Raw genomic sequence first — 11,075 nt, 5'->3', positions numbered from 1 at the left:
GACCATGTGTAACCACACCACCCCAGGACCTCCACATCCGGCTTCTTCTGTAACGACTTCCACCGAAGTCGTTTCCTCTCCTTGTTCGGGCGGCGGTCGGCGTCACCGGTCTTCTAGCCATCGTCGATCCACTTTTCATTTTCCATTTGTTTTGTCTTGTTTTCCTACACACCTGGTTTCCATTTCTCTCATTATTTATTGTGTATTTAACCCTCTGTTCCCCCCATGTCTTTGTGTGGGATTGTTTCTTGTAAGTGCTTGTGCACTTGTTTACTGGTGTGCGTCGGGTTTTTTGTACTCATATTCTGTTGTATTTTTATGCCGTTGGTTTTTTGGATTAAACTGCTCCGGCTACTACCTAGTTCTGTTCTCCTGCGTCTGACTTCCCTGCCACCAGTTACGCACCCCTTCACATCTTCACCTGCGGGATCATCCGAGGGGGGTGCTGAGGACTATTTCTGTCTGTAATAAATCCGTTTTGTGGGTAAAAACTAATTCTGATTTGCTAGGCCTGGCTTCCCAGTGGATGGGTCTATGCCCTCCAAGGCCCACTCAAGGCTGCTCCCCTGCCCAGTCATGTGAAATCCATAGATTAGGGCCGAATGAATGTATTTCAATTAACTGACGTATATGAACTGTAACTCAGTAAAGTCCTTGAAATTGTTGTATGTTGCGTTTTATATTTTTTGTTCAGTCTAATTTATTGTCCATTTACATGGAAATTCAGCATACAAATTCACACATGCTACAAAATGCATACATGCAGTACGGGAAACTGGAAAGTTAGCACACAAAGTTGAAAATTAAACTTTTATGAGCACTAAACTAACACAGTTAACACAACATCTAGCAACGACATTTGTGTAGCACTATCTGTGCATTATAAAGCAGTATAACAGCCTATTATCATCTCCTATAGATAGAAAACTTAATCTGAAAAAGATTATCAATCCATTTTTTTTTATATTTAAGCATTCACTTTTAAATACATTTTCTAAAGGCGAAAAGCTAAATTAGACAGACTATTTTAGTACACAACAGTCGTGTATTTAAGATGCCTAAAATTATTTTTGTTAAGGAATTCTAATCATTTTCGCCCAATGCCATAATCACATTTAATAATATATACAAGTTTCAAAAAGTAGGTTAATATGAAGAAATGTAGGTTTAATTGACCTGGTATCATTTATTTGCCTCAGTCACTGCAACAACGTATTTCGACTTTAAAGACAAGTAAAGGCATTATTAATTGCAAGCCCTCTCATTTTCAGCACCTTGGACAGCGGATGTAGGCTACATGGAAATCCTTGTCTGCAGTCGCTGACTTGCTCTCAATTTGACAGCAGAGCGTCCCTGTAAAACGTGTAGGCTGGCAACTGTACTAATATTTTTCATTATACACTGGGTTATATTAAACTGAGTTGGTCATGTAGTAACTAAAACCCACGACAACTTGTGCTTAGCCTACAACTTCACCCAAATACAATAACACACTGACGCTTCCTTAGTTGCAAATCAATTTCCTCGAGGACAGAACAACATAGCTCAAATCAGAAACAACAAGTGATTCCCCCCCCCGCAGGGCATCAACCTCGGGGTATAATTGGGATTAGCGAAGTACACGTCATCCTTCTCAGGCAACACACTGTGCGCCGACTAATAATATTAGACTGGATTTAGAGAAAGAGGAGCCGGTCAAGTGTTTTCTCAGAGGACGCACCTTTGTGTCTTTGCAAGCAGAGAGCTGCGCAGCTCCGTGTATGTCTCGGCAGCTGGAACGTTCGGACAACAAAATGTCAGTCAATAATGCTTTTCAAGTGGCTAACAGTCCATGGAGGAATAACAATTTTACCATGTCGAATAAAGACCCACCTTTTTCGGATCAAGGGGAGACCATTATAGGAATATACCTGCTGGTGCTAGGTGGGAGAACTTGCTAATGTAGTTGGAATGTAATTTCGTTTTTAAAATGCAGCTTTGCTTTTATGATGCAAAGAGTTGCTTTAGTTTTGCTTTCATGGCAAATAATCTGGAAATATGTCATTAATGGCTTGTTTACCACTTCACCATTTATATGTTATTACCTAAACGTTAAGGTAAGATGAATGACAGTACTTTTTACCAATTGTCAAAATAAAATATTCAGAGTGTAGCCTACATTTATCTTGTTCTTTTTTACTCTACCATATTTTGACATCGCAATATACAACAATTGGATGGCTGAAAAGTTCGATTGCACTGCAGAATACAAATCACCAATACCAGAAACCTTTGTTATTGCAGTTGTTATACTACTGTTACTGTCAGTGTAGTGTATGGGCAACAGTTAGTGGATTTGGTGCTATAAGTAGACCAGGACAAATCTTATCCTGGTAAAGAGGGGAGAATCCTGCAGTCATTCAGATCCTGTCTAAGCCGTGGAAATAGTCAATCAAGAAAGGATGGCAGCCAGCCAATCTGACCTTCTTTAAGAGAAGGCAGAAAGAGGTGTAACTGCCTGTTATTTGGTGCAAATTGATTTAAATTGATCCTGACTTTTGAAACCAATAGGGCGACTGTAATTTTATTTACAGTATAGGTAGGCTGCTCTGTGCACCTACTATTAGCTCTGAAGGAAATTTAATGAAGGTTTATGCTAATTTGGGGATTTGAATATGAAGTGTCTGAAGAGGTCAGTAGGTTAAAATCACAGATGAGGCGCTTTGTCACCTGAATGCTTCATGCTGCTTTATGACCCACATTTTGTGTGGTGTGACTACAATTCCATGACATTTCGCAAGACTGACAAGGTCTTTGCTCAGTAGGTAGTGTGGGACATGCTGGTGATAGATGGGGTGAACTTCCATCTATGTAGCGCTTTTAGCGTCTGGAAAAGAGCTATATAAAGCCAATCAGTTAGTATGTCAATGGGTTTTTTCCTCGTCAGGTTGGATGTCGTGGTTCGGCAACAGTATCGTGATCTTCGTCCTGTACAAGCAGCGTGCGTCGCTGCAGCCCACGGACTATCTGACCTTTAACCTGGCCATCTCCGACGCCAGTATTTCCGTCTTTGGCTACTCCCGGGGGATCCTGGAGATCTTCAATGTGTTCCGGGACAGCGGATACCTGGTTAACTCCATCTGGACATGCCAGGTAGGCAATGAGGATATCTAGTTGGAGGGGGAAAAGTTGTTTTGAGAATTGAGAGGCTTCAAATTTGTTTTGTATGTGAATGGTAATGTGTTGCATGTGTCATCCTATACACTCACTCACAGCAATACTCACAAGACAGACATTACCGCTATCCTATAAAACATGGCATGATTGGACACGACTTTAGTAGTTCAAGTCTCCTGGAAGGCTGATGTCACTGAGAGATGCTAACTTCGCCATCCTTTACACAAATGTCAAATACACAAACAGGACAACTTACCTTTACGGTTGCAGATTTGCAAAAACACTGCTCTATGGCTTTGTTTCGATTGCCAGTGCTTTGTCATTTCCTGCTAATTGCCTAGTTAAGAATATCAACGGTCCACTCAGAATGGAAGCCTAAGTAAACATAACACAATGGATAAAGCATAGAAATGTGTTGCAACAGATCATTATATTCACTGCACTACAATGGTTCTTTGGAGTGATGGTCCTTTCTATTATTACTTGGTTACGAATAGAACATTAACAATGGGTGCTCCGGACAGGTGTCACAACGGTATTATATTGTTAACTACAGCACAGGAGAAAATGTCTGTATTCTTTACCTGAAGTAAGAGAATTGTAACTCTATCTTAGAGGGGAATAAGAATGCTTTAGCCACATCAACAGCCAAACATAGATGGATGGTTAAGGTCTGGTACATGCTTAAAGCATTTGATAAAGAGGAAGCATGATTTGCACAAGGGCTTGCGTACACGTGATTGACGGGCACTATCGATTACCTTGTTTTATTGGGGCCTCTTGAAAATCTAAATTTTTAGTTGAAGTCTATCAATCAATTTACCAGATGGGTTTTTGTTTTGGTGCACAATGTGAGAAAATAGCACCTTAAAAAAATCCAATGAATGAATGCAAAACAATAGGAAAACAACCAAATGAAAACTACTGTATGAAAACGAGCTAAAAGGAGAGACAGAAATTATGTACAAAAAATACAATAAGTAACAGGGCAGATGAGGAAGAGAGAGAGGAGAGTTTCTTCTGAGAAGAAAAGTGGTCCTGAGGTCATGAGACACTGAAAGCTGGATTATTGAATGTATGGGTCAGAGTGAGGGGAGAGTTGTCAAAGATGAGATTGCGGACTATAGGATAAGTGTACATATTAAGCCCACCAAAATCTAAGTTTAGACATTTCTAACATATACTTGTCCTAATTGTTGTAGGAAAGGTGGAGATAATATGAAAGATTAATCTCTCATGTGAATTTTTATGACTTGATTTACCCAATTTTTTTATATAACAGCTCAGTTGGTAGAGCATGGTGTTTGCAACGCCAGGGTTGTGGGTTCGATTCCCACGGGGGCCAGCACAGAAAAAAAAAAAGAAATGTATGAAGTTGTATGAAATGTATGCATTCACTACTGTAAGTCACTCTGGATAAGAGTGTCTGCTAAATGACAAAAAAAAATAAAAAATAATAATAATAATATTTGTTAAAATATGTGGAAAGTCCTCTTAAGGATCTCTACAGATCGGTGTCCCACCCGCGGGATGGTTGAGCTAATATGCGCTAATGCGATTAGCAGGAGTTTCTAAGTAAGAATAACATTTCCCAGGACATCTGATATTGGCAGAAAGCTTAAATTCTTGTTAATCTAACTGCACTGTCCAATTTACAGTAGCTATTACAGTGAAAGAATACCATGCCATTGTTTGAGGAGAGTGCACAGTTATGAACTAGAAAAGTTATTAATAAACCAATTAGGCACATTTGGGCAGTCTTGATACAACATTTTTAACAGAAAATCAATGGTTCATTGGACCAGTCTAAAACTTTGCACATACACTGCTGCCATCTAGTGGCCAAAATCTAAATTGCGCCGGGCTGGAATAATACATTATGGCCTTTCTATTGCATTTCAAAGATGATGGTATAAAAAAACCTTTTTTTTTCTTAGTATTATCTTTTACCAGATCTAATGTGTTATATTCTCCTACATTAATTTCACATTTCCACCAACTTCAAAGTGTTTCCTTTCAAATGGTATCAAGAATATGCATATCCTTGTTTCAGGTCCTGAGCTACAGGCAGTTAGATTTGGGTATGTAATTTTAGGCGAAAATTGAAAAAAAGGGGCCGATCCTTAAGAAGTTGGTTACCGAATGTACCCTTTAAGCCCATGGGTGTCCCAAATAATCCCACCTCTTAAATAATCCTAACTGTAATGCTGAAAACTTACAAACTGACATATCTTATGTAAACATAAATTATAGTAATCTCCCCTAAAGTTCTTAAAATCAACTGATCATTACTATTCATCATGGAAGTAGCACTCATAAAAGTGGGTATCCAATCGTATCCGCAGAGAACAATGCGGGCCCAGGCTTTTGTTCATGCCAACCAGTACAGACCTGATTTGACTAATCAACTAGTCATAAACTTCAACCAAGACTTGATAAGTTGAATCAGTGTTACTGCTTGGTTAGAACAAAAACATGCACCCTCACCGGCCCTCTGTAGATAAGACGCCATGCACAAAGACCATAACACAAACAACTTTTAATCAATTATCTGAATGCTGGTTCACATTTACTGTAGTCTTATTCTTGTTCATTAGTTCAACTTGTCTTCCTAAAGCCTGTCTGAAGACAGTTTAAAATCTCCCTCTCTACGGTTGTAGTACAAAGGTTCATGTGGTGAACCCAAAAATAGAAACACCTGGATGAATGAGGGACAACAATATTGTCACAAGTGTAGAGAGGAGTAGGCAGGAGGCAGTCGCAGGTTTAAAACTACTGGACTTATTAAAGCACCATAGATAAAAGCGGGAAGAACCCCAAAGTGCAAAATAATAAAGTACTCAGGAAATAGTACTAGAGATTCCTCTCAGGAGTATAAATATGCACTATAGACTACAATATTATGTGACGTTAGTATTGATCATATTGAACAATATTATTTTATTTTAACTTATATTCTGTATAGAGTGTTTTTTGTGCTACTGTACCCTTTAAGCCCACCTGAGATAAATGTGACATTTACAAAAAAGGCATCCATGTATAACAATGCAAGGTTAATTTAACAGTAAAATAAGACACAATGCATAAAGAAATGTGAGCTGTGAGTGCTTAAGATCTATTATATTATTGTGGTTCACCAAGTTATGTTGCTACTGTATTGACTGACATGTGGTACGACCGCTAGCATGAAAAACCCATCTTTTCAATTGGCAAGAAATAGGCATTAATACCTATGTAGTATACTATCTTGTGCATATATCAACACATTCATCTCTTAATTTTACATGAAGTGTGATCACTTATCTGAAAAGGTACAGAAAATGTTTTAAAAAATGTGATTATCTGAGTCACCTCCACACCAAAGTTTTTTTGAAGCTTTGAAATTGACCACTAGTAGGAACTTAGACATAACTGTCAATAACTTTATAATAAAACATCTGATTGTCTTAGAATAAAACATGTTATGGAAATAACAATCAGATGAATTGGTTGAAACATTAAAAAGCAGGAAATGTATTTATTTATTTTTTTGTCCAAAGATGGAAGTGGGCTTAATGGGTACGTGGGCATAATAGGTACGCTTACCCTAACAAGCAGCAAGTAAAATGCATGATGGGACATGAACTCTGACATGTGACTACTTTCCAACCAGACCTGGGTTCAAATACATGTGTATTTGAGTATCTGGTATTTAAAATACATTTTTTCTGTGTATTTTAGTTTTTTTTAGATACACAGCCCAAAACAAGTACTTTTATTGAAGTATTTGAATGGTTATTTGTAAAACCAACTCTACCAAATTGTATTTGAGAGTATTTTCAAATACTTTCCAAGTGTATTTCCAAATACATTAAAATATTCAACTACTTGCCTTTACAAATAAACTTTTTCTGAATACTTACTTTGAATACATGTAAAAGGAATTGAGATACTTCAAATAGCATTTGAACCCAGGTTTGTTTCCAATTATGGAGAAACCCCATTTGCAGAAAATGCTATGTTGCTCGAAGCATCCCACCAGGTGTTTTGTCCTCCAAAGTGTATCTGACCGTGAGGCAAAAGTGAAGGGGCTTGGATGTAAATATATTAGATTAAGTAATCCGATCAGTCAAAGTAGATTTGATCCTGTCTCTACTAGGAAGAGAAGTTAATTCGGTAGAAGCTGTCGATCTTGATCAGACATACTCACGACTGCTGACCATAGCTGTGATGGACCGATCTTTAACTCCATTCAATGTAGCTAGATCAGCCTTTCTGTGTTCGGGCTATATAAATGTCCATCAGGGTGAAATGAAAACTGAACAACCAAGAAAAGGAGTAGGCAAAAGTAGAGAGGAGCCCTATTCACACAAAATCAGTAATTGGTTAATGACAGATTTGTCAAGTACATGAGAATCCAGACAAGTATTCAACAGCAGGATAATTGTTTTCAACTTGATCTTCTGAGTGATTGGGGTCCTTCAACTTCTGCAAGAAAAGTGGATGTCTGTTTTCTCTACTGTATTTGTTTTGAGATTTTCTTCCCTGCACGTTTCCCCTCTAAGCATCCCTAACAGTATTGTTGGTCTTTCCCAGGTGGACGGCTTCTTCACCTTGGTCTTTGGCCTCAGCAGCATCAATACTTTGACTGTCATCAGTGTCACAAGATACATCAAGGGATGCCATCCGAGTAAAGGTAAGACACTGTGACACAACCTTAACCTTTAATCTTCTTCTCAATAATTCCAGAAAAATGCCCCCTATAGGCTAGATGTTCTGGTCAGACATAATGTTCTTGTGGGAACCTTTCTTTTAACTGTCAACTCTTTTCCTTTACCTAGCTCACTGCATAACCAACACAACCATAGGCATGTGCCTAATATTCATCTGGTCAGGGGCTGTGTTCTGGTCGGGAGCACCCCTTCTGGGCTGGGGGAGTTACACAGGTGAGATAAACATGGCTTGTAATGATGTGACATACTATTTGATACAGGGGCACTTACTTGTGTTAGGTTCTTGTAACATTCTGGTTGGGCAACATTTTCAAGATTTGTATGTGCACAATGACGACAAAACAAGAATAGCCCTTAAGCAAGTTATCTAAAACGTTGGCAGAAGACAATCTTTAAACGAGAACTGACCACATTGACATATGTGGACCTTTTTTTTCACACTTACCCTGACTTTTCTAAGGGCCAAAATAGAGGAAATTCTTCTTAAATGTTAAACATTCTTCACATGATCAATGTGTTTGTGTCTCAATCTCCTCTTCCTTTTAGATCGTGGATATGGAACGTGTGAAATCGACTGGGCCAAAGCCAACTACTCCACCGTCTACAGGTCCTACATCATCTCCATCCTCATCTTCTGCTTCTTCGTCCCTGTGCTGGTCATGCTCTTCACCTACGTGTCCATCATCAACACAGTGAAGAGAGGCAACGCCATGGCCGCTGAGGGAGACCTGACGGACAGGCAGAGGAAGATTGAAAGGGACGTCACCATTGTGAGTAGGATTCTAATCAAATCAACGTTTATTGGTCACACACACAGATTTGCAGGAATTACAGCAGGTGCAACGAAATGCTTATGTTACTAGCTCCAAGAGTGCAGTAGAATGTCTTGCAAATACAATACAAAAATCTAAAAAAGAAATCAAGAAATGACAGAGTGAGTCCAATAAACAATCCAGAGTAGATATATTAGAGTGAACATGTGTCAGAATCCAGAAAATAACACATGTACAAATAATACTACATATAGACCAAGCTTTAAAGGAAGGGTTATGATTTAACGGGCAACCTAACTTAGGTCATTCTCCCAGGTATCCATTGTCATCTGCACAGCATTCATCCTGGCGTGGTCGCCGTACGCCGTGGTCTCCATGTGGTCGGCCTGTGGCTTCCATGTACCCAGCCTCACCAGCATCTTCACCCGCCTCTTTGCCAAGTCGGCCAGCTTCTACAACCCGCTCATCTACTTCGGCCTCAGCTCCAAGTTCCGCAAGGACGTCGCCATCTTGCTGCCTTGCACCGGCGATGTCAAGGACACGGTCAAGCTCAAGCGTTTTAAGCCAAAAGGCGAGGCTCACCAGGGCTCCGGAAGAGGCAATGGACTCAAAGCACATCCTCATCACCAGAAAGAGATGAAGGAGATGAAGTATGCCCCTGGAAATCCATATCTGCTCACGGCGACTAAGGCTGCCCCAAGCCCAGATTCGGGAGTGGGGAGCCCCCCCTGTACTCCTCCCGCCAACAAGGAGATGTACTTTATCGAGGTGCCCCATCTGTCTGATGGACCAGAGTGGGAATGTGACAGACTCTAAGAACAATCTGTTTATTTTTTGTGTTGCTTTTTTATTTTAAAACACATGGGAATTTACTTGAAAGGGGGCTACTTGAATTTTAGGGGGTAATGTTAAGGATAACTATTTTGTATTTGATTTGTGTAATTATGTATACCTGTTGATACAGTTTGTTATTTTCTTAATGAATTGTGTTTATACTTGTGAATAAAACTGTTTCTATTCAAAGGGAACTTTGAACTTTGTCACTCTTTTAAAATAAATTCCTGTCCAACATAATAACTCAACCTCATTAGCAAATATAGGACAAGACATTACAGAAATGTAAGTGTATCTCTTATGAAAATGCTGAGATGCTCAGCTCACACATAGGCGACATACCAGTTCTAATGATAACTTTACTTGAGGCAGGCGTGTCTTCATGGGCTGACTTGTTTTCGTCCAGTGAGAAAATGATCCATCTATTCCCCCTAATTCCAAAGAACTCCACACAAACCAACTTCACCTCAGGTAGGACATGTACCATAAGAAACAGTTGAAGTGAATTAAAGTGCGTTCTACCTTGATAGGCTACAAGTATAAGCTACAATACCCAAGAGAGATGTATTAATACAAAACAAAAAGCAGATCCTTCTCAAGCCCCTGCAATATGCCCACGTGTTGGCCACCTGTGCCAATTTCTCTAAAACAGTGTTTGAGGCATTCAATTCTCTTGCAATAGCTCTGGTGGATATTCCTGCAGTCAGCATGCCAATTGCACTCTCCCTCAAAACTTGAGACGTCTGTGGCATTGTGATGTGTGACAAAACTGCACATTTTAGAGCGGCCTTTTATTGTCCCCAGCACAAGGTGCACCTGTGTAATTATCATGCTGTTTAAGCATCTTATTTATATGCCACACCTGTCAGGTGGATTATCTTGTCAAAGGAGAAATGGTCAGTAACAGGGATGCAAACAAATTTGCGCTCAACATTTTTGTGCGTATGGAACATTTCTAGGATATTTTAATTCAGCTCATGGAACATGGGACCAACACTTTACATGTTGCGTTTATATTTTTGTTCAGTGTAGGATATCTTCAGAAATAGGTTCTGGCAGCCAAAACAGCCAAATACTCCATCTAAACGTGAATCGGTTTTAAATTGTGGTACGGTTCAAGAAACATAAAACCCTTTACTTTCACATCACATATAAATGCAATATAACAGCAACTGTACACTGTTTTAACCTGGCTTTGTCGCAGTTGCAGCCGATAGTATTTTTCAGTGACAAAACGTTTCTGGCGGCCTCTTTCCGTGACACAGGTGTTTGGTGCATGCTAGATAGCTAATTCCATCTGTCTTCCGTAATCACGCGCTGTAACATGTACAGTATATACAGTCTGGCCGTGTGCGAACACTAATTCTAACCCTATAAAAGGTGGGTGTCAATGTATCCTTTAATTTTTTTAATTATTTCTCACAGATATGAAAGATAAGGTCCTTATGCCTCCAAAACCTTACCGCAGGCAAAACTCCCCCGTACAGGAGACACCTTCGTCCAATGACTCTTATGTGTAATGAAATGGAACTGAGAGTCATGATCAAGGTCTAGTAAGACAAGTGTGGACATGAGCAGCCCTGTGAAAGCATAGCCTACT

General features: G+C 39.5%; 1 protein-coding gene across 1 annotated transcript; it reads left to right on the top strand.

Annotated features, from left to right (window-relative positions):
- Window positions 1–1,641: 1,641 nt before the first annotated feature.
- Window positions 1,642–9,705, top strand: LOC106564987 (opsin-5). Its single transcript, XM_014131540.3, has 6 exons — window positions 1,642–1,923; window positions 2,927–3,132; window positions 7,732–7,831; window positions 7,977–8,081; window positions 8,415–8,638; window positions 8,957–9,705. The coding sequence occupies exons 1-6, from the start codon at window positions 1,761–1,763 to the stop codon at window positions 9,455–9,457; spliced, it is 1,299 nt and encodes a 432-aa protein (XP_013987015.1). The 5' UTR covers window positions 1,642–1,760; the 3' UTR covers window positions 9,458–9,705.
- The last annotated feature ends 1,370 nt before the right edge of the window (window positions 9,706–11,075 follow it).

The sequence above is a fragment of the Salmo salar genome, chromosome 12 (genome assembly GCF_965601325.2).
Source record: "Salmo salar chromosome 12, fSalSal1, whole genome shotgun sequence".
Lineage (NCBI taxonomy): Eukaryota > Metazoa > Chordata > Actinopteri > Salmoniformes > Salmonidae > Salmo > Salmo salar.
This window is presented reverse-complemented; position numbering and strand designations above follow the sequence as displayed.

What these genes read in the sequence shown, in the direction of transcription:
- LOC106564987 (XM_014131540.3), top strand. Translation starts at nt 1,761, where the DNA reads ATGTCTCGGCAGCTGGAACGTTCGGACAACAAAATGTCAGTCAATAAT. An exon ending in GGGCTGGGGGAGTTACACAG is followed by an intron (nt 8,082 to 8,414) that starts GTGAGATAAACA and finishes TCTTCCTTTTAG; the next exon opens with ATCGTGGATATGGAACGTGT. An exon ending in TTGAAAGGGACGTCACCATT is followed by an intron (nt 8,639 to 8,956) that starts GTGAGTAGGATT and finishes TCATTCTCCCAG; the next exon opens with GTATCCATTGTCATCTGCAC.